We start from the raw sequence: 24,097 nt of genomic DNA on the forward strand, positions 1-24,097 counted from the left end.
AACCCTTTTACTGATGTGGCGGTCATATTATATTACTTGAAAATTATTGATAATCTAAACCAAACAAGATTATCATTGATAACTTGGACAGATAACCAAAATTATCAAAGATAATTCTGAACCAAACGTCCCCTAAGAGACAAAGAAGATGCACAACCAATATGGATAAAAAAAAATACACATACATATTTTTTAATTTATCATATTTCAATTATCAAATCCTTACGAATTAACATCATTAAGAAAAATAAAATAATAAAGATAATATATCTTATTTGATGAAAGTGAATACTCTAATGAAAATTATGAAGTCAATTTTTTTTAAATCAACAATTCTAACTTTCAAATTTTTTATCCGGATACTTCAACATATTTAATTGATAAGGCTTCATCTTTAGATATAAATATTTTATTTCATCTCATATATTAATATAATATTGATATAAATATTTTATTTCATCTCATATATTAATATAATATTTACATATCTATTTTTTTCTTGGATCTCATTTTTTTCTTGGATCTCGTTCTTATAGACGGTTGATCATCGCTAAGAGAGGAAATTGAAGAAATTTGAATATTAAAAATTGAAAGATTTTTATTAGATTGAAGTTCCATTATTAAAGATGGTAAGAATTGAAGTACAATCTTTCATTTCTTTACAGTGAATTGATGTTTTATTTTAATAGTTGAAGTTATATCTTTAAAAAGATAAAAATAAATAAATAAATAATAATTGACTCAATTACTTTATTAAATAAATTTAAATAAAATAAAGATTAAACCAGTTTAGCATTCTCTGAACATAAATTAATAATTTTGTTTTTTTCCTAAAATAATAATAATAATATAAAAATGAAAAAAAAATCATGTTGAATACTATTTTGAAAAATGATACGCTATATGAAAAATGTAACATGAAATTCAACATGACACATTCAACTCTAAGCCATGAATTAAGAATTGAGAATTTTGACTCGTGTAAAATTCTAAATGTTCTCGTGCTTATGTTGTTTTATATTTATTTCTTTTATATTTTTACTACGTATTAATTTTTATAGACGAGGTCATGACCGACCAACAAAGAACTAAATGGATAAAACTTTTAAATGGGAAGAATTAGCGAGGACATGAAATTTAAATAGAATATATAAATTAACATTTAATTTTGCGAATTAAAAAGAAAAAAAAATTGGACCGAAGGATTCAACGGTTCAAATCAAATTCCATTGAGGATGGTTCCAGGAAGCAACGTTTTCCTTTTTCTCCTTTGACCCCACCAACTTTCCACGCCCCCGCACCTTCCGCCCTCTTTCCCTCCCCACAGAGTCTCTCTATAAGTAAACGCAAGCCCCGTACCACCCTCTTCCAACTGAAGACAGGCTTCTTCTTCTTCTTCCCTTCTCTCAACGCCATGGAGAAGTCGTCGTCGCCGGCCGCCGCCTCCCTCGCTCTCTCTGACCCGATCCTCCTCCTTCTCTTCCAGACCATCTCCTTCTGGTTCGTCTTCCGCAAGCTCGCCCTCCGCTTCCTCTCCTACCGCCGCTCCGCCGTCCCCAACCTCCACGATCTGGAAGACCGCCTCGATCTCGCGCCCGAGGACGTGGCGGCCGTCATGGAGGCCATCGGCGTCAGGGGGGACGGGGTCGATGGAGGATTCGAGGGGCCGGGGGACCTGGCCCGGATGTTCGTCGAAAGGGCGCCCAGCCTCGAGGAACTGGAGGCCGCCTTCCAGGTGTTCGACGAGGGGCGTGATGGGTTCATCGACGCCGCCGAGCTGCGGCGCGTGATGACAAGGCTAGGGCTCGTGGAAGGGACGGGGATCGACGGGTGCCGGCGCATGATCGCGGTGTACGACAAGAACGGCGATGGCAGGATCGATTTTGAGGAGTTCGTCGACTTCATGGAGACTACCTTCGTCTGCTGATGATGATTCCATTCATTTTTTTCCCTTATTAAAGAGAAAAATTAATTAATTTTTTTTCTCTCCTTCGTGTTGATATCGAAAACGAAGGATTTGATCCATCAAAAGTGGGAATACAAAGCATCAAACATGTTTTGTGCATGACTGCCTGTAAATTGAGTTGGCTTGCTCCTTTTGATGAATCAATTCAAAAGATGTTCAAAAGATGCAAAAAAAAAAAAAAAAAAAAAAAAAAAACAAACAAACAAACAAACAAAAACAGATGTTTGTGGATTTGATATTGAAACTGAAAAAGTGATTTTGTTCTCGTATAAGAAACAAAGTTGCAACAAACAAAGTTGCAACATGGGGGGTTTGCTCTCAGGAGATAACTGAGTTGATTACAATAGAGTAGAATTGTAAAAGTGAGCAAAGATTTAAATCTCAACAAAATCAAGATAATATTTTTTTTCTTTATGATTTACTTCCTTACATATGATCGTGAAGTCGATCATGTATGACTGATGAGGTGGTGGATTTCATCCATGCAAAAAAAAAAGTTGCAATATGGTTCAACCACTACCTTGGACCTCAAATTCTATCTTTGCAGAAGAAAGTTGCAACATGATTCAACCACTACTTTTGGACCTCAAATTCTATCAAAGAAAGTTGCAACATGATTCAATCACTACTTTTGGACCTCTGAACAAACTTCTACATTATAAATAATTGTCGGAGGAAGAATATGTCTTAATATTTTATACTTTGTGTCTGTACATAATTGATTATGACGAAGTATATTTATTGAAATGGATAAAAATCAAATTTCTTCTGCAAAAGATAGAATCTGCCACCTTAACGATTCTACACAATCGATCTCACTTTTCTTCTGCAAAAGGTGGAATCCCTCATCTTAGCGGCTTCACATGATCGATCCCACGATCATTTGTGAGGAGGTAAATCGAAAAACTACAGTTGGTCACGACGTAAGAGGGTATTGGCTGACTTCACCAGGATTCGAACCCTTGCCCTCTTCTGCAAGTCTGCTACGTCGTAACCAACTCAGCTATGCTTCGGGGGCCCACACGGTCAGTCTTACGACTATCTATGAAAAAATAAATCGAAAAATTACAATTGATCTACAGAAAAATATTATTGCTTGACTTCGCTATAAAAAAAAAAATCAAATCTCGATTAAGTAATTCAACGTATCATACACGGAAAATAAAAAATTATTTTAATATTATTATAATTATAACAATAAAATAAAGGCGTTGATACGTAATATTCACGCAGACAACGACACAAAGGCCAAAGGGCCAAAACCACTCTGCCTTCTCTCTTCCTCTTGTTCGTTCTTTAATAATGTTAATGTAGCTGTAGCGATGGGAGACCAAGAGCGTAACCACCCGGTCGTTTCCGCCATGCGGCCGTCAATCGCCCGGCGATTTGATCGTGAACTGGCAACTTTAGAATTTGGGATCGCTGTAATCGGCTCGCGACAGCGATTTTGTGCATGAAATTGAACATCTGGCGACGGTTTTGGAGCAGTTACTCTAGGGTTCTTTGGCCGGAAAGGGCAGATGAAGGTCGTGTTCGGAAGCCCGGGGACTCGGAGCGGGCTCCTGCTCAGGACTGGGCAGATCGCCTTCGCTGGAGTTTCAATCGCCTTCATGCTCTCTGCCTTCGGGTTCTCCAATTACACCGCTTTCTGGTACCGATTGTCGATTTGTCTGTATGCTTGTTTCTTTTCTGGAGTTAATACTTCTTCCAATTTTAGTGCCTAGTTAGTTTGTTGAATGTTTCGATCGTTTAGTTTTAAAATTTAATATTGTCTTATTCGGATCGTATGGGAGCAAGGTTTCAAGTTCGAGTATAAAAAGTGAGTTCCACAATGTTGGAATCCAGAAGTGTCTCTTGATATCAGCCGAGATAATTGACTTCAGAAATATCTAGATCGATTGGAGGGGCATGGTAATTGATTTGCCTTACTAAATTCAGTTAAGGATACACGATATGTTCTCATAGGATTCAATTTATCTGAACCAATATCTCAGCGGAATTGCAGGGGCCGCTGTCCTAGTACCTAAGAAAATTTAACATCGGGATGAGGAGATTTTGATAATCAATATGTTCAAGCAATGTGTGTAATGGTCTTCACAAGATTGCTTGGAGTTCTTGAAAATTCCATCCTTTATCATTACTTGTTCTATTCTAGGATCTGTGTTGACTATATCTTGAGTTCTCTCCATCATATTCTAGGATATCCAGAATTCTTTTCATCAATGAACCTCACCTATTCCTGCTCCCATGGAATGATCTGCGACTGTAATGATAAGATATTAAATCATACAATTACAATTTAAGTTTGAATCCTAACTCACAACACTAATGATGCTTTTGTTACGGGCCCTTGTTTAGGTATATAACACAACCACACTGGACTCATATGAAGCCATGCATCTTTAACTTGCATTCTTTTTGTAAATTCATTGTTCAAGCTTAGTTTAATGGTTTTGTTAGTGAGGAGAGATGCTAAATTATGTATATAAATTGGTTCCTTTTAAACTTAGGCTTCAACCAGTAGAATTTTCTAACAGAATCAATTGATACAATGAGAACTTTAGACGTCATATATTGTTTGAATGGTCAAACAAATTAAAAAGTAGTACTGACAAACATGTCCTTTTAAATGATTGATATATGTATATAACTGCACTACATTCAACTTTAGGAATCATCTATTATAGAGTGTTGTTGTGTCAATGTTGATTAAGATACTTGTTTAACCTTTATTATTTCAGGAATGAGCATGTTGATAATATCACCATAAGAATAGATGAATTACAATGAACTGGCAGTTTCAGAGTATTGTCACTGATTTGAGAAGGGAGATCTTGTACATGACACTTGCTAGCTATTTTATTGGTTTAATCAATCGGCCAGTTTATAGGTTAATGGTTAAACATAATTTTAGACCTTTAAGGTAGTTATTATTCACCAATAGATATCCACTACTTTTCCATTTATTTATTTAATTTTTTTATAAAAGGTTAGGGTGACAAATAGATTACCTAAGCTTTTGTATTATGGACAAGAGAAGAGGGACTACTGCCACCTGATAACAGAACTCATATAAAAGACAAGTAGAAGCGTCGTGTCAACTATTGCCAGTTGATATAAACATAATTATAGATTCATTCCATGCATTATCTCAGAACTACTACTGTGCTATCCAGATACAAATACTCAGATAAAACACCTTCAATTCAAGAAACAGTGGAAATGGGCATTGAACAATAAAAACACAAGATTCAGAAAGGTTAGGAATTGGTCGACCACCAACAGTAATCTTATTAGTGGTAGTAGTGAAAATAAATGCAGCTTAACACTGATCTGAATGGACTGGACAATCCAGCTGAATAGAGTCATGCCACCTGAAAAGCAAGCTGCACAAGTCATCCCACTTGACTTTAGAGGTTATGCTGCATGTAGCTTTCGAAAGGGTAAACATCCAAGCTTAAAATGAATGAATTTTCCATAATGGATTCACTTCTTGTTAAAACTCAAGGGCATATGCCCTGTGCTCTGGTGAGCATGATCCTCCCCATGCATATAATTTAGCTTTACTCAAAGTGCATTGCATGGTTGAGCCTCCTTGGTGGAAAATTTTCAGAACCTGTCAGTAAATAGGTTGAACAAGTAATCATAACTTTGCTGCTTACTCTAGGTATTGTAATGCTTAATATATTGTGGTGCCTATCCAAGAGTGAAAAAAACAAAATTCCTTACAGCTTTTATCAAATTATCCTCTTCTTCATCAAAGTTTTCTGACTAATATGCATATTTTTATCATTAATGTCTATATTAAAATATTAAAGGAAGTCATGAACTTGCAATCTGATAAAACCAGATGTCCAAAATTAATATTCAAATGTAGTGGTATTATTCTTTCTATAAACATCAATTTCAAGGTCTTCTATTCTGATTAATATACTACTTTGAGGATTATTGTTCCTTAGATCTGATTCTGGTACAAACAATATGTTACTGAAAATTATTTTTAAAGCACTAATTAGATTATTAGTGTGATCTTGCTCATAAATTTTAAGAATGTTTGTTTTGCATGCAGTTACTTGGTTGCTTCTATGGGACTGCAAGCTCTGTGGAGTTTGGGCCTAGCATGCCTTGATATATATGCTATAAAGGTCAAAAGAGATCTACACAATCATTTGCTAGTAAGCTTGTTCATAGTTGGTGACTGGGTAAGTATGTTTTAGTTATTTGATTTTTTTTAGCTGAGTTCCTTTTTTATGATTTTTTTTTATGTTAAGATCATAGTTAGTTTGCCAGTTGTGAATCTATATATTCAATTAGTCATTCGTATGTGATGCTATCATTGATCTTTATTTCACTTATTTTGATCATATATACACTGAACTTTTAAATAGTGCATCAAAGACATGTCTACCTAATGCCATCTTAACAATAAATGACAGGTATATACTCCCATGAACTGATCTATTGCTTAAACATGATGCAAGCATAAATAACAAATGTCCTGGCATGAAAGTATGGGATGCCATGGTAGGCAAGATCTGTATTTGGACTCAGCCATAAACCATGTGAAGACAGCATGGCGATTTTGACTTCATTTTTCAAGATGCATCATCCAATTTGACTAAACCCATCTACTTATAAAATGCCATACAGTTCCATGAAGAATAAGTGAAAAAATGTGAGAAGTATGCAAGATAGGTAGTTTATTGTCTGATTGCAATATTCTAGACAATCCATAATGTCATATAACAACAACAACCACTAAACTTTTATTCTATAAATAACCAATTTTCCTTATTTGACTGTACTGTGTTTGAAAATATGTTGTTATGGCATCAACTCTAGGCTGAGAAGTTGTCATAATCTAATGATTACATCAGTGTATCTGTTCTCGAGACAGATGTCCAACCCATTATTAGTATGAATGCAAACAAATAAACACACATATTTCAAGCGTTGCGATACTTACATTCATTCATTGTATTGTATAATGCAGGTAACAGCAACTCTGTCTCTGGCAGCAGCATGTTCCTCAGCAGGGGTGACTGTTTTGTTTGCGAGGGACACAAACTTCTGCAAATCATATTCTCAGTTTTCATGCGGCAAATATCAAGTTTCTACCGCCATGGCTTTTATCAGCTGGATGTTTGTCTCAGCATCTGCTCTAGTCATGTTTTGGATCCTGACATCTAGCTGATCATAAATATGTTTATTCTTTTTCTCTTTTTTTTTGTTGTCGAAATATCAGTTCTGCTCTAGCCATGATTTGGATCCTAACATCTGGCTGATCATACATGTACCCTGTTTTTTTTTATTTTTAAAATTGTAAAGATACTGCAGAGATTTGTGTAGTGAAATAGTTTGAGTTAATAGTGTTTGAGACCAGGAATTTGAATTTTATGAAGATTACAGAAAATTCATGATTCTAATATGCCACCATAATCGTCGTTAACAGTAAAATTACCAGTAATCTTCAATGATAGCGGCTTTTGATCCACCACCACCATTCCCCACCTCATGCTTTCCACTTTAAGCTTCCCCCATACATGTGCCATTGTCTTCCGGTGCACTACCACCATTCATCACCTCATTCTTTTCCCCTTTAACTTCCTCTATGCACATGCCATTATCATCCCTCGTCTCATACATATAATATTAGTCGATTGACACTCTAATTTTAGTCATTCTAAGGATAAATCCGTGTTATGCCAATATATCTCATGTCTCTAGGACTTTACTACAAGTTGATTTTAACTTATGAGAATTTTATTTTTGTTTAATATTCAGTCGATCTCAACCTACCAAGATTTATCGTGCCTTGAGACTTCTCACCTTTGAGGCTTCCAATGCATGGAGACTATTTCTCTAGAACATCCATTATCAATGTTGGTATAAGGAGCATCAGAATCTATATTTTAATGTTGGCAACAATTTAAGGTTAAGTATCATTGTGATCTAATGGCTCTATTGAATGTGCAGATAACTCAATCAAGAAAGTCCTAATAAATCAAATCGACTAGGCAAGTGAACACTACTACCCCTGACCTAAAGAACAAAGCAACTAGTACACCTCGAGATGCATGGTTGACAAAGGACTTATCTCTCTTGGTAAATGTAAACATATAACAATTTGATAAACAACTATTCTAATTAAATCTATGCATAGTTGAGAAGGATTCATAAGTTGGTATTGTTGGTGTAATTAACCTTTGATCAAGGTTGACTAAGTTCGAATTAGATTTTGATGTTTGATTAATATGTTAAATGGTTAAATGAGATATTAAGAAGGTTAAATTTGATTGGATACTTGACAAAAATCTAAGAATATTATGGAGGATTAGATACTTACCTAGAGATATTTGACAAAAATAATAATAATAATAACACTAGGGGTTTATGAAGTGCTGATAGATGTATAACATGATAACATTTTATTTAAATTAATATTGACTTCTTCAAGGTAAGAATAAAATTATTTTATTTTAATTTGAACTAATATTATAAAAAAGAACATTGTCAAAAAAAAAGACAAATACATACGCAATAAAATTAATCTCCAAGCAATAAATGTAACTTAAATTATCTTCATAAGTATAGTACAATGATAAAATATTTAAGATAATAAATAAGAGGATCAGAGAATTCGAATCTTTACTTGGATTATCAAAAAAATATAATTGAAATTGATTGATTGAATTTGATTACATCAAAGAGTTTGAAAAAAATAAAATAGAAAATGTAGTCAATATGGTGATAGCAATGACCATCATAAATTGCCTAATAACTACAATGGGTCTAAACTATTAACACTGACTCAACACATGCCTCGAGCTAAATTATAGATATCTGTTGATGATGCTCAACTTATTATGCAAAACACTAAACATAAAAAATAATGATTAAGGTACTTGATAAAAGACATTGAAGACACTGGTGCACTAGTTGAAAATCTCCCCTTGAAAACTACAAGTGTGGATGCTAAAATTCAAAATAATCTTTTTTCCTAAATTCCCTCAAATTGAAACCCAAAATACTGTCTAAAATGAAGAGGCGAATCGTGAAGAAAAGAAAAAAATTCTAGTTCAAATGGTTATTTTTTACTAGATAAAGTTCCAATGTCTGTTTGTGATTAAATGAGCAGACAAATGATTGTTTGACAATGAAATATTAGAGAAGAGATGTCGTCTAGCAAGGTCATTGTGTTTTCTTTTTTCAAAATTCCAATTAATAGAGTTCACTAGCAGCACTGTGAGAAAAACAAAACAAAAACAGATGATTGGCATATGATTAAATATTTTACTCCTTAAAGTCAAATAGTTAGGTAAGCACTTATTTATCATTGCACTAAGTATTTATTTGAATACAGACATAAATCTTCCACCATTATTCCAATAATTTAAGATTCTGATATTTCAGTTCATGTAGTCACATTTAAACTTAGAGAAACCAATCAATCACATTCAGAAAAATTCTCTCATCCAGTATCAAAATATATCCCTCGGTGATGAAGCTGGTCGTTCATGGTTTCACACGATAAAATTGTCACAGTCCATTTACAAAGAATCTCAAGTAAGGAGCGGATGTTTGCATCTACAATTTCTTAAAACGACAACAATTTGCAGAAAAAACTTCTTCCTGACAGACAGATGGAGTATAGCAGAGTATTTTTGCAACTGCTTATGCATCCAGACGGAAGAAGGGAAATGGAAGATCCCAAGTCTGGGGGAAAAAACTCTATGTAGCAGGTCTAATTATCGAAAGGACAAATTTCTAACTGGATTCAATTACAAAAGCACAAAAATAGCAAAAAGAAGAAAGAAGCTTTGGGTGTTCTACTGAGCGAAAATGTTCCAGTGGTGATCTGATGGCAGGCTCTCTTTCAGCTTTTCAAGTGTCCTGAGAATCTCAAGAAAGGTTGGCCTCTTATTCATATCCATAGCCCAACATTGCACTGTCAAGCTGCAAACAAGTCACATACCAAATTATGTATCCTATTTCCCTTCGAGGAAACATTAATGGATGAGTATCCTGGTGTACTACAATCAAGTATGTATCCTATTTCCCTTCGAGGAAACATTAATGGATAAGTATCCTGGTGTACTACAATCAAGACAGATGGTATAACAAAGTCGAGCACTAGGATTGAAACGTTCTGTTGATTGCTCATACCTGTGTCCAAAGGTGAAGCTTGGTTTTTAGTTTCAATATAGTGATTTACACTCTGCAACTTTCACCATTTATAGTAATTTAACAAGTCTCAATCCCATTTAAAAAATATATGAAAGATATTAGTGTGTCTTTATTTGTCTTCTAATTTGTGTGTAGTTGAAGTTGAAATATAACTCACAAGTCATAACCTTAAGTCTCCTAATTTCTTTCATTTCTAAGGCCTTACTTCTTAGAAAGGAAGAAAATAGTTAAGGAAAGAAAAAAAGGTAGAAAAAATAATGTCATAAGAAAATATTTTTCATCAGATTGCTTCTTTTAAAGGAAAGAGAGAGATAAAAATTAAATTTTATTTTATTTATTAGTACCATAAAAAATATTAATTAAAAATATATTTGAAAAGATTTAAACTTTTCTAAATTCGAATTTGAACTATATATTGCACACAAAAATAAGTTTTCCAAACAAATCGAAAGGATACAATATAGAAGGAAAAAAACTAAGAAAATGTCTTGTCTTTTCCTTCCCTCTCTCATTTTCGTCAAAGGAAATGAAAACAAAGATCAAGAAAATATTTTTTCACTTTTGTACAAGAAAACAAATTATATATAAACATCAAGAATAGAAAGCAAGTATAATTAATTTATGAGAAAAAATTCCTAATTTACCATATCCAAATCTTTGATATAGTCAACAAAAGTATAGGCTCAGTAGGCTTTCCGCTCATATTATTTTACAATTTGACCTAGAACGCTAATAACACCGTCCATTGGTGAGGGAAGAGTACAACAAAAGACGGAACTGAAGTTGGTTGCCTTTGCTCTAATACCATTAGACACAACATGAGTAAGGTTGTTTGCCACAATCAACAATAAAGCTAATACTATATTCCTTGAAGGCTAAAAGATGACCATACTTTTTCTTAGATTATTCTAAGGAAAGACCAAAGGAATATCATGACAACTCATATGGAGTCGAGCTCTCTTGGTGGAGAATGATATGATAAAAAAAAATGAAATATTTAAAAAGCTAAATTCAACCAATAAAATAAATTAGCACGTGATCTAAATTTTATTTTAATTTTTTTTACTATTTTCTTCAAATCTATCACATAGAGTCAGAGATCATGATATTATAACCTACCTCTTTCATCCAAGTTACATTCATTAAAGAATTAAATATTAATAAGAAAGTTTTCTATTTGGAATTTCTCTTTTCTATTTCATGATAGCAAGGAATGAAGGCACACGGTATTCTAGATGGTCACTAATGCGCTTAAATTTATCCCTGCATCACATAGAGTCTCATGAGATTGCAAAACGAGGCAGAAAACCTTGCTCGAGTCTGTCAGCATGACTCGTCACTTAAACCTTCAAGTTTATTTGTTTCAAGCATTCATATAACTTACATCTGATCCAAAACTAAGGTTATGTTTAGTTGGAGGAATCAAGATTGACGAGAAAGGATCAGACAGAGAGGGAGAGTGGGATAGAAGGGAAGGGAAGGGAAGGGATGGGAAGAGGAGATAAAATCAAATTTACTTGGATGAAGAGACAAAAGTAAGAGGTAAAGAAAACTTTCATCTAGATTGACACCCCTCATCAACAACCTCCTATCAACTCCAAGATGAGATGGTAGGAATGGCTAACAATGTCCTACGATGTTCAATAATTGCACACAACCAAAAACTAGTTTGGCAACTGCCAGTAACTAGAGATTAGTAACAAATGGGAATGGTGTTCATTGAAGAAAGGGTATAATGTACTTTATCACTTCAGTTCATTTTCCTCATCGATCTGTCCAATTTTGGATGGATCAATTTTGATGGAGAGGCTGAGGTATTCCTCCTTGGTTCAGATCCATAGTAAAAGGTTTTTTATCTCTCCATTCAGGATCCATTCCCTCCAAGTAGACACTCTAAAAGTGGCTAAACTAGAGAATTAGGGTTGATGAAATATCATATGGCCTGCTCTAATCGTTGAGGAGATTAACCATTCAGTAGGTCCATTTTCCCATCCAAATAGTGACGATTATAGAAGTGGGCAATGTTGGAATATCAGAGATGTCTAAGTGCACTTAAACTATGTCTGTTTGGTAAGCATCCTATTGTGAGAGAAATAAATCTTCTAGAGCATCCGCACAGAAACAATGGGAGAGCCATAGTTGGTCAAAACTATAAACCCTTGGCCTTATCCTGTGTTTAGTAGTAGTTACAGGAAGAGGGAAAACCACAAACCTTTGTCTTATCCAGTGCTTAAATGTACTTACAGGAAGAGGAAAAACCTGTAATTAAGTATAGCAGTATATTCAGAGGCCATAAGTATATAGTTTCTGTTAATCAAATGACTGGGCAAATTGTTCCAACCAGTTGGTGATTTAAAATTTGTGGTGGTTGCAAGTGAGGAAAATGTATCCAGATGGTCCCTTGTGGCAAGTTTAATCCTCCATAACAATGCTATGACGTACAATCCAATAATAAAAACAACAACCAAACCTTATCCCACTAGGTTGGGTCGGATGGTGTACAATCCAATGCAAGTGTAATTTATTAAATTTCATTAGGAAAAAAAAGTGAGGAAAAGGTTTAAATGAATGTGAAAAAAAATGAAGACAGTTTCAATACTTACTCCCTCAATTCCTGAATATATCCTTTATTATGGAACAATGGACGTTTTCCCTCAGCAACAAGCTTGGCAGCTTCATAAGGTTTATGGGCTGAAAATGGGGGAACACCTTCCAGCATCTGAGTAAATATAAAAAATTGTTAAGGATACATCCAAGCATAGATAAGTCAATTGCTACTCAAAAATATGCATACCTCATACAATATCATCGCAAAAGAGAAAACATCAACTTTCTTATCATATTTTCTATGCTTGAATACTTCAGGAGCCATGTATCTATCTGGTTTATTTGAATACAAATCAGAAGTTAACTAAATCACGTGAAATCAATGTTGATAAACTGTATTTGCCACTCACAGCTTCCAGTTTCTCCAGTCATTTTGTACACATCGTGCGAATGTTCTACTCTAATTAGCTTGCTCAATCCAAAGTCTCCAACCTTCAAATGGTCTGCATTTGAATTCACCAAAAGGACATTCCTGATAGTACAATTAGCAAAATCAACGTCTGAAAGATCTCCAACAGCAGAATGATCATTAAGTGAACTTACCTTGGTTTTAGATCTCGGTGTATTATAACATTTGGTTCATTATGGAGATACGCCATGCCCCTGTCTCATGGTATAAATTAAACATCAGTAACTACAACTTACTATGCCCGGTTAAAAAGTTGCATAATCAACTAGTATTCAGACAAGTGGGGAAGATTTGATTCAAATCATATATAGTTTAGGTCCGAAGTGATTTGAGTTGTAGATACTTGCAAAGTAAGATTTACCTGGCCATATCTAGGGCAAAGTTGATGGCCAATGATGGACTAAGTGGACCTTTATCCTCTAGAAACTGATGAAGGTCACCCTGAGACAAAAGGGATAAAAATCACTCAGCAAACAAGATGATCTTGCTGTCCCTTTGGAGGGGGAAAAAACAGGCTACGAAAATTATTTTCAAACCCCTCTCAAAAATTCGGTGATTAACATCAAGGGTTTCCTATCTGTGACAGCTCCAAGAAATTGGACAATATTAGGATGGCGTAGCTTTACAAGTAAATGTACTTCATGCCTGAAATCTTGGCTGTATCATAACAAGAGAACAGTAAGAAGATACTAGCAGAGTTTTCATTGTTAGAACAAAACATATTTTTATAAGGTTGAATTAAAACAGAAAACTGTCACTAAACTGCTAAAATGATAGTACAATAATATCATGTTGCATTCTTGATGAAAAATGTCAAGGATTGTGCTAGGTCTTGACAGCTAGCATTAAAAATATCAAAACCATGAGGATGGATCTTAATCCACTCCAAATAGTTGGATGAAGATGATTTTGGAAGATCCATTCCAAATATGGAAATGTCAATTGTATGGAAATTCAGGTTTTACTAGAACACATTTCTCTGACATAAAAAATTAATAATAAAAGACCAAACCAGCGTAAGAAAGACTATTCAGATTTTTTGAGGGATGAGGATGGAAAAGAAATGAACTGTTGCATACTTGCATAATTTTTAACAAGAGATCTCTCCCCTTCATTGAAGAAACAGTGTCATGGCTTTATGTGTTTACCATACAACAATTATGTGGTAGCTTAGCCATAGAAATCTCTCAAATTCCTAATCAAAGTGAGACACACAAAACCCCCTATTAAAGATTTGTTGAAACTATCAAGATTGATGAACCGGCTAGAAGGACAGTGAATAGCTATGACATGAAATTGCAATCTCTCAACTCAAGTCCTTGCTTGGTTAGTTATTAGTTGCATAGCAGATACATAAACAAATAACAAAATGAAATAGATGAGGCTAATACTTTTATTTTATGTGATTCAGAACCCCAACTCCTATTCCATGTCCTATGACTTGATCGGTGAGTCACCCCTTGAATCCCACTATCTTTCTCCTTCCTAATTTCTTTTGGAAGGCAAAGAAATTCTTAAAATAAGGAGACTAAAACATGTAAATAAAATAATAACAATATAATAAAGAAAGCAATACAAGTATGGAGCTCTTCTACAATATATTGATCTGGTTCAACCCACTATCCTTTATTCAGTTGAATTTTGTGATAGCATAAGATTTTGCCTAGCAGCGAATCTATCAGTCGACTTGATATGCTTCTACTTACAACGGATACTTCGACTACTATTCTCACTCGACTGATCTACCAGATCAATGATTTTCTTCTAAAAACTTTAGCCAACTTTCTAATCGACACTAAACAAAATCATTCTATTCGTAAGAAAATCATTCTAAGTTGAGTGCCTAGTCAACTTACACACCAGTTGACTAAAATCAAATAAAGTCAACTAAATTATCGAATACAACCAATCTAATGTCGAGTCATTGCCAAAATCATAGTTTGCCTAAAACCCAAAGTATAGGTCACCTATACACTCTCAACTGACCTTATACTTTCCTTGTTAAGAGTTCGCTCTAAGACTTCCTCATCTTGTGAAGAGGTCTCGCCTCCGGGACTTCCTCATTTGCCAAGAGGAGCCTCCAAGTCTTCCTCTACCAAGAAGCCTTTCTTTCGAGTTTTCCATATTTGCCTACTATTCAATCCATCTTGACCTAGCAAGATTTCATGCGCTAAGCATATGATCAACCTTGACCTGCTTAGCCTTCCATCTATCTAGTATCAAGTCACTATCGGTCTACTTGTACTTATCCAACTACCAAATAAGAATTCACTCTTGACCTATTTGGATTTCTCTTCTGCCAACACATGTTGGAAACCTTAGATGTTAACATTTGTTGAAGTCCTCTAATTGCCAAGTATCTGGTCAACCTTAACCTACTTTATAAATCACATTACTTTAATTTAAACCTATCATCCAAACATAAAAACTACTTGGTCGAGCATGATTGCACCAATAATCCAACCAATATCTTAATCTCCTTAATATCAATCAATTGGTCAAATTCGACTACTTAGGGCACAATTGCACTAACAAGAACTCCCCACCAAGCCTAAAAATTGGTGTCTCTAATAACTAGAATAAGACACAACTTAATAAGAAATGTGATTCATTACAATGTTGTGCTAGATTTCATAATGCTAAACTCATATAAATGGCAGTAAACTCATTTAAGTTAGTTAGAGATTAACTCAACTAGCATTTACCATTTCTGTTACATTTTTTTTGTTTTTTAAAATAATAATTAAAGGATAGGAATTTATTTTGTATTCAAGTAACAAGAATTATTAAATTCAAATTAATACAAATCCTTGTAAGTATGAATGTTTCATAAATCTACTTGTCTAATTTTAAATTTTGAATTTAAAAGGATAAAGATTATTTTAGGAATTGCCAGTTTCTCCTATTTTATTAATTCTAAAAATTTAAAAAAAAGGTGTAATCAACTAATTATCTTTCTTTCTGTTATAATTTGATAGTTCTTAAAATCTATTGACATCCTCTTTTATGTTCAACTTCATATTCATATCTTTTACTCAGTTGAATGAACATATAGTTGATGATTCAAATTTATACTCTGATTTTGTATAAACCTAGTTCAATTGATTAAAATTAATTTGTTATTCACATTTGTTGATAAAGTATTTTATTCTTTTTTTATGTGCGATAAGCTTAGAAAATAAATTCTATATGTAAAATTAGCTGTAGTATTTGATATGGATAATCTGATTAGTAATTCAAGCTGATTGATTAAATTATCTAAATATTTGAAATTTTGGATCCCCTTTGATGTATAATCTAATTTTCTTTAATTTTTAATTTTTGAGAAAATTTATTTGTTCAATACTATAGTTCTGGTAGATGCTTAATTCAATATACAATCTAATTGTATAGTATTATTTGTTGTCAAATAATTTCACAAATTAATTAATTATCAGTATTCAATACACAAACTTAAATTTATCTGCAAGATTCCATATAATTGGTAACTTAATCATTACATGAATTTCTAATTTAATTAAGATTCTAGTCAATTAATTAGCATAAGTTTTCTAGTTTAATAAAAACTAAGATGTTGTTTAATCAACTAACCTAAATTTTCTGATTTGGCTAATTAAAATTATGATTAATTACTAAATTTAAATTTTTGGTTTAATTAGATCAAAGTTTCTGATTAATTTAAACATAAAGTTTATTGTTTTAATAAAACAAAGTCCTGTTCAAATCAACAATAAGTTTGCTGATTTAATCAAACTAAGGTTTACTAGATTAATTAAACTAAGTTCTCTGATTAAATTAGATCAACGTTTACTTGTTTAATAAAATAACGTTCTGTTCAAATTAACTAAAAGTTACTGGTTTAACCAAACTAAGGCTTACTAGATTAATTAAATCAAGGTTTCTGAATAATTTAGAAAAGTTTACTAGTTTAAAAATAAAAGTTTTGATTAATGTATAACTAGAATGCTTGGTTAAATTAAAACTAAAATTTCTAGTTTATTAAACTAAAGTTTTTATTTAATATTAATTCATTAAATAGGGGTAAAATGACGTTCCTGTAGGAATATGAAGCTTCGAAAACTCAAACCAAGATTAATTCAATTGATTATTTTAATATAATAATAAATTTTTTTTCATATTGTCTATACATCCTTCCGACCCCATCTAGTGGGATAAGTCTTGATTGTTATTGTTGTTACTGTAGTGTCTATACACGTTAATTCTATTCCTTGCCTTGCATGCCTAGACACGTGTTGCCCCACGATGCAAGAGTATGTCATGTGATGATCTTTTAGGATTTGAGTTGTTAGACATGGTGATGGAGTTCATTGTTCTTGCAAGGGTAAACGTGAACTCATGGCACACAATGGTAAGTATGTACACAGTCTGAGGGAGTGTCGAAATTTCATTAGCCATTTGTTATGATTCATGATGAGTGTATGTGTTTTATGCTTTTGTTATGATGTGATATAATATTTTGCTTGCATCTTTTACAATAACAACAATCAAGCTTTATCCCACTAGGTGAGTCGGTGCTTGCATCTTTTACCCTTCATATAAATCTTTGCTTGTAATTATTTGTTAACTTATCCACATTGACCCAGGGAAACTCAACTTAGCGGTTGTGTTGACCTACTACTATAATTAGGGTTGTAAACAAAGTCAAACCAAGCCGAACTTTATGGCGTTTAAGCTTGTTTGATAAAATAACCAAGCCAAGCCTAAAAATGAACAAAACTTTTGAAATGATTGTTCAAGCTTGGCTTGGTTTCTTTGTTATGAACTTGAGCTTGACTCGTTTAGATGTTATCGAGCTCTCAATTCAAACTTATTTGAAACTTTTACATTTTAAGCTTGTTTGGTTGGTTATTGAGTTTGATAATATAAACATATCTATTCATTTTAAAATATTCTTTCTTTATTTAGCATGTTGATAAGAGTTTTATTAATGAATATAGTTTATAAATATTGTTCACGAATGTTATTCACAATGTTGCTCACGAATATTAACGAGCTGAACACATATGTGTTCAAGCTTGTTCGTTTAATTTCACGAGTTATTCAAGCTTGTTTATTTAGTTAATCTTGTGTGTATTGAATGGACATAAACAAGCTCTTACCAAGCCGAACACCAAGCTTGTTCATGAACGTTCGGTTCATTTACAACTCTAACTATAATATATATATATTTGAAATTCTAGCAAGTGGTCAAGCAAACCTATTAGGAAAAAGGTTGTAGTACTACCCTACTACTTTAATGTAGTTCTTTTATTATTCTAGCAAACCTATTGGGAAAAGTTCAAGTACTTAAGACATGGTTGCTTACCTCTATTTCCTTAACAACATTTTTTTATAGTTGTAATAAGGTCATTATAGCATATTTTAGAAATTGTAAGAAACATTTGAAAAATATGTCAATTGATGTTCTTATTTTTCCTCTCAACGTCATCATTTTTTATATGGATGATCATTGTTGTAATATTCTAAGGTATTTAATAGTGGGTGTGTAGGGATGTGACAACTTATGTGAGACTAAACATAGGTGCCATATATTATATGCTAATAGCGTATAAGACATTCTTTCCAATTGACATAACAGCATACTTATTGCAATTCATGAGTGGAAGAAATCGTGCAGAGAATTAACAGAGGATAATATACATGGTCTTAAACTAATCAATGTGGGTGAAGAAGGAAATTCCATTATGTCAGAAAAAGTAATTCACAAAAAAAAAACAATGAGCTCTTGAAAACCAATCTTAGATTTTTTTTTCCCCCCAAGGGTTTCAATTCTGAAGGTACATAATCATTTTATTTCCAAACATATAAGAAGCTCAAAATTCTGCAATAAATAATAGAGCAAAAATTACAAATTCTAGAAGATAGAACAACATTAGGATCTTACACCACCAATCTGTCATCTGACAAAGAAGGAAGAATACGTTTGACTGCCACAGGTGTTCCACGCCAATAGGCTTTTATGATTTCACCAAATGAACCCTGCAACCATGAGCTACAACATTCTAGTAAGACTTGGATAACTAGTAAGATGCAAATACCAGAAGAATTTAACATCAAACACCAAACTTCCTAATTGAACTTCAAATTAAATCTGAAAATTAGTTTGAGTCAAAACTGCTCAAACAATAATGAAAAGGAAGAAGCATCATTCTGGAAAGGACTGTAGATTGATCCTACTTGCAACATTAACCACTGTTATTACTCAATACTAAAAAATGGACACTTTTTAAAGAATTTGAAAACTACGATGCATCACTAAGAAATTTCAACCAGCTGTCTCTTATTCAAATCCATAATTCCAAACCAAGGCTAACGTGTGCTAGGCAGCAACAGTAAACACAAACTCGAGAAGAGCTAGTATAGAGCTTTTAAACTATACCTGTGAAAACATTCAATCAGAAAGTTTGTGTGAAGTTCTAGCGTGCAAACACATTGAACACCTATGGACAAAGCATGAAAACTCTCTTTTCACATATAAACAGATAAATCATCAACAGGGTATTTACTTGACATAAACATATCAATCCTAGCCATCTCTCCAAACCCTAGTCATCTCTCGTCCTAGGCATTGAACAACTGCGAACATATTCCATTGTTGATCAATGTTGATAATCCTTGCTTGTTATATTGCAAGCAATCATCTATTTCCTACCCTACAACATCTGACATCACAACATCAACGTCAAAATTCAGAATGGCCACAGAAAGACTTAGTTCCTCCACAACATCTGACATCACCTCTCATGAAAATTTCATTGTCTTCAACGCTAGTGGAATATCAAACAGCAATCAAATCCTCATTACAAGACACAAACTCAATGGGCACAATTATCTTCAATGGTCCCAATAGATGAGGATGCTCATATGTGGCAAATGAAAGCACAATTATTTATCAGGAGGCACAGCCCCTCCAAAGGTAGACAACACAAGATTTAGAAGTAGAAAATCATAATGTCGTGGTTAATTAATTCCATGAACAACGAGATATAAGAAAAGATTTTTCTATATGGGACAGTGAGAGAAATCTGAGAAATAATGAGGGGGACTTATTCAAATAAGGAGAATACATTGTTCAAAATACAAAATATTCTACATGATTTGTGACAAGAAGATTTGACAGTGACCTAATGTTCTCACATTATTGGCAGCAAGTTGATATGTGCAGAGAACATTCATGGAATTGTGCTAAAGACAGAGTCAAGTATAGGCAAATTGTTGAAAAGAAACAAATGTACAAATTTTTATTCAAGCTCAACAAAAATCTTGATAAATCCTGAGGAAGAATTTAAGGGATGAGGTCAAACTCAACCTTCAAGAAGTTTTTTCGAAGATTCAGAAAGAAGAAAGCAGGAAAAAAAGTGATGCTACGGACTCCAGCCACTACACATCAAGTGGAAAATTCTGCCCTAACTGCTCATAGGCCTCAGAATGAAGGCACTAGCAATCAGCAAAGGAGGCAATGCACAAGATTCTTAATTCCTTTAACAATTCTTAATTCCTTTAATTTCACATGTTCATTCAATATACACAAGATTCTTAAAGGAATTAAGAATTGTTATTAAAGAACCTATGAAAATATTCTGCAATACTTAATCAACTATTAGTATTGCAAAGAACCTGGTGCATCATTATAGAACGAAGCACGTGAAGATTAATCGCCACTTCATAAATAAAGGAAAAGATAGAAGAGGGAATAATAAGCTATTGCATCAAAGTTGTATGCAATAGAATAAAAATATGTTTATTGTGTAATATAATAAAATATAATAAATAAAAGTTTGCAAGCAGCTCGTAAACAATTGAACAAAATATTATGGGCTCGAATTTGGCTCAAAAAATTATCGAACATGTTCGAGTTTTAAGACTACTGCGAACATCTATGTCATAAATAAGTACAATTCCAGTGGTATCTGCAAAAATATTAAAATTCACCAGCATGTTGCCAAAGGTCTAACAAATTATTAGAATTATAAAGCTTAGATATTGCTTTCTCCAAAATAAGTAAATTTAGCGGGACAATTACGTGGTTAGCACCTAAGACCAAGAATAATAAAAGTAACTTAACAGAAAGTTCTAACGTTTAAGAAAATAAACTTTCATACAAGTGGATGCACCCCTAAAGCACAAAACTTAAGTTATGGCACAGCTGAGGCATTTGAGTTATAATTATATCAACACCTGCTATGAAACAGCGTAATGAACTGACAAACATATAACTTTGCTTATCCAAACTCCAACTACCAGTTCTCTCTTAAGACAAATGTGAAACAGAAATACTACAAATCTTTCAGTATCAGCCTGATCTGCCAAGGCTATGAGGTAATATGAAATGCCATGATGTTTGCAAAAGGGGAAGAAATAAAAGGAAGAACAACCTTGCCAATTAGTGTTGCGGTTGTAAAATCCAACTCCGATGGGTCAATTTCCCAGTCACACTTGTTAGGAAGTGGGGGAGGAACCGACTTTGCTTCAAAATGACTTCCATCTTGTCCCTGCAAAGTGAACATAGAAAAGTAGTTTTTCTTTAAAAAAATGAAGAGATCTGACAATCAAAAGTATGCTAAAGTATCAAGGCAGTAAACTCACAAAAGACAAGCCTCCATTTAACTTTAGGAGATGGATCATGGCCTCCTTCTTAGCTCCTTCTGCATCAGCCAGTGGCTGTCAACAAACAGAAAAAGTTCATGAACAATTAAATGAAGATGTGTATTTCAATTGTCCAAAAATATAAAATAAAAAATAAAGCAAACAAAGCAGTATCCTCAAATATGTGAAAGAAATAAGCAAATATAACTGTGACAGAGAATTCAAGCATGTAAAAAGTAATCATAGGAGTCAAATGATCATAGAGAGACATCTATCCTATGTAGGATCATTTAAAAAAACTTTCACAGGAGTATTGTCGCATTCAGTAATACCAGGTACTCATCTTTTTCTTTCTCCATTAATCAAAACAATATCAAAGTCAGGCATTCCTTTAAAATAGCCCAATTAACACAAGAAATATTCCAAAACATTAAAAATAGAAAAAATGCCTAATGACGATAGAAAACGTTATTCAACCAATCGAATTATCTGAAAAGTAGTTGAACATCTCTTTTCTATCCTTCTCTGATCCCACTCCACACAAAATATCCTTCACTTGATGGATCCCATTTATGTAACGAAAGAAAGATAAAGAAATCCACATAACTCGACTAATCGAATTCAGCATATCGCGACGAAGAAAATATATATATATCGCGATTTGGTAACAGAGATACAAATCCAAACCAAGATCCAACGAACCGGTGGTGAAAAGGGCAAAAGACGCGGCTCACCGTATTGTTCCACCGGTCCTGGGCATTGACGTCGGCACCAAACTCGAGGAGGCACTTGGCTACATCGATCCAGCCTTGGAGGGCCGCAACGTGGAGCGGAGTCCGTCTGTCGTAGTCAAGAGCGCTGACGAGGCTGCGGTCCTCCTCGAGGAGCTTGCGGACGGCCGAGACGTCGTTCTGGTGTGCGTGCCACAGAATCAGCGACGTGCGGCTAACTCGCGCCTTTTCTTTCCGCTTCTCCGAGCCCTTCGGCGGAGAGGACGAGGCCCCCTCGCCGGAGCTGCCTCCGGAGCCATCGCCAGCGGCGGTGTTCACTTCGTCGCTGTTCATCGGCCTCCTTGACTTTGGGAATCGGGATCGCCGACGATCTTCTCTTCTGATTTGGGGGAAAACGGATCCTTGGCCTGCGACCGTTCGTTAAATTGTTGTTATCCGACGCATTACTTTTCTCTGTATATAAAAGTATAAGCAGCACCAGGTAAAAAGGATTATTATTAATTTTAAATCCAAAAAATTAATTGAACATAAAGCGACAAAAATCATCATATTTTTTTTTCAACTTTTACTTTTTAATTAAAAAAATATTCTTTGTCATTATTCAATCTTATATTTATCCTCCTACACTCTTCTGCATGTATTAATGCATGTATTAAGGTGGAATACATTATCACGACGGTCTCAGATCAGTTCCACGACTATTTATGGCTTCTTAAATTAAAAAATTACAATTGACCACAATCGTAACTCAGCTATGTCCCGAGGACTATCCTCCTACAGTCAATCCAGGTTTCGTTCGGGCTTGATTAATTAATTTGCAACTCATTTCGTATTGAAACCTTAAATCGATTGGGTGTTCAGAAAAAAATAATAATAATTTTAGTATTTTGTGTTTCTTAAAAAGCAAACTTTTAGAATCTTCTTACTTCGAAATCTCTCATTCACCGTTTTCAATCTTCACCGATCAATTCCATCCCACCGCCGGCCTACCACCTCCTCGTATTCCCTCTTTGTCGTAGGTATGTTTGCATTTTATGACGTGTTTAGGATTTGGTATTTATCGAGATTAAGAACTGCCCTTCTGCTTGCTCAGATGTCTTTTAGATCAGCTCCATCGCTTATCGTCTCCTCATATTCTTATATGTTGTCGAAGATATGTTTGTCGTTTATGATAGGGTTATAGGGTTAGGTTTAGGATTCCATTGATGGTTTATAATACTATATGAGGTCCAAAGTTCATAATGATTCAAGTATTGATGTTTGCAGTCTAGTGTAGTTGTAGCAGCTATTGATCCGTAGCTATTGTAAGGTTCAAGTCTAGTCTACTATAACAACTGTTGATATGTAATTGTCACAAGGTTCATAATCAAATATAGTTGTAGCAATTATTAATTCGTAGTTGCTACAATGATAAAGTCTAACTAGTTGTAACAACTATTGTTTTGTAGTTACTATAAGATTCTGGTATAATATAGTTGTAGTAGCTAGTAGCTACTAGTTTAAACTAATTGTACCAGTTATTGTTTTGTAATTACTACAAGGTTCAAATCTAATTTAGCTATAGCAGCTATTGTTCTGTAATTGCTACAC

The 24,097-nt window shown here is 33.9% G+C and overlaps 3 protein-coding genes across 3 annotated transcripts; 2 read left to right on the forward strand and 1 right to left on the reverse strand.

Annotated features, from left to right (window-relative positions):
- Positions 1-1,414: 1,414 nt before the first annotated feature.
- On the forward strand, positions 1,415-1,927 carry LOC141834501 (putative calcium-binding protein CML46). Its single transcript, XM_074721821.1, has one exon. The coding sequence runs from the start codon at positions 1,415-1,417 to the stop codon at positions 1,925-1,927; it is 513 nt and encodes a 170-aa protein (XP_074577922.1).
- A 1,348-nt stretch (positions 1,928-3,275) lies between these two features.
- LOC141835097 (CASP-like protein 5B3) lies at positions 3,276-7,338 on the forward strand. Its single transcript, XM_074722524.1, has 3 exons — positions 3,276-3,617; positions 6,036-6,168; positions 6,960-7,338. The coding sequence occupies exons 1-3, from the start codon at positions 3,487-3,489 to the stop codon at positions 7,158-7,160; spliced, it is 465 nt and encodes a 154-aa protein (XP_074578625.1). The 5' UTR covers positions 3,276-3,486; the 3' UTR covers positions 7,161-7,338.
- Positions 7,339-9,465: 2,127 nt separating this feature from the next.
- On the reverse strand, positions 9,466-22,932 carry LOC141834725 (serine/threonine-protein kinase VIK-like). Its single transcript, XM_074722070.1, has 11 exons — positions 22,511-22,932; positions 21,777-21,851; positions 21,566-21,682; positions 19,075-19,169; positions 13,706-13,826; positions 13,531-13,610; positions 13,304-13,363; positions 13,111-13,232; positions 12,948-13,033; positions 12,757-12,872; positions 9,466-9,922 (listed from the first exon to the last, which is right to left on the reverse strand). The coding sequence occupies exons 1-11, from the start codon at positions 22,838-22,840 to the stop codon at positions 9,796-9,798; spliced, it is 1,329 nt and encodes a 442-aa protein (XP_074578171.1). The 5' UTR covers positions 22,841-22,932; the 3' UTR covers positions 9,466-9,795.
- Between the last annotated feature and the right edge of the window lie 1,165 nt (positions 22,933-24,097).

This window comes from Curcuma longa, chromosome 9 (genome assembly GCF_044706935.1).
Source record: "Curcuma longa cultivar G26 ecotype Majalengka, Jawa Barat chromosome 9, ITB_CL_G26_1.1, whole genome shotgun sequence".
NCBI lineage: Eukaryota > Viridiplantae > Streptophyta > Magnoliopsida > Zingiberales > Zingiberaceae > Curcuma > Curcuma longa.

Excerpts from the sequence above, each read along its gene's own strand:
- LOC141834501 (XM_074721821.1), top strand. The coding sequence starts at position 1,415 with ATGGAGAAGTCGTCGTCGCCGGCCGCCGCCTCCCTCGCTCTCTCTGAC.
- LOC141835097 (XM_074722524.1), top strand. The coding sequence starts at position 3,487 with ATGAAGGTCGTGTTCGGAAGCCCGGGGACTCGGAGCGGGCTCCTGCTC. Across the intron at positions 3,618-6,035 it reads TCCAATTACACCGCTTTCTG|TTACTTGGTTGCTTCTATGG; the intron begins GTACCGATTGTC and ends TTTTGCATGCAG. Across the intron at positions 6,169-6,959 it reads TGTTCATAGTTGGTGACTGG|GTAACAGCAACTCTGTCTCT; the intron begins GTAAGTATGTTT and ends TGTATAATGCAG.
- LOC141834725 (XM_074722070.1), bottom strand. The coding sequence starts at position 22,840 with ATGAACAGCGACGAAGTGAACACCGCCGCTGGCGATGGCTCCGGAGGC. Across the intron at positions 21,852-22,510 it reads AGGACCGGTGGAACAATACG|CCACTGGCTGATGCAGAAGG; the intron begins GTGAGCCGCGTC and ends GTTTGTTGACAG. Across the intron at positions 21,683-21,776 it reads TAAATGGAGGCTTGTCTTTT|GGACAAGATGGAAGTCATTT; the intron begins GTGAGTTTACTG and ends TTCACTTTGCAG.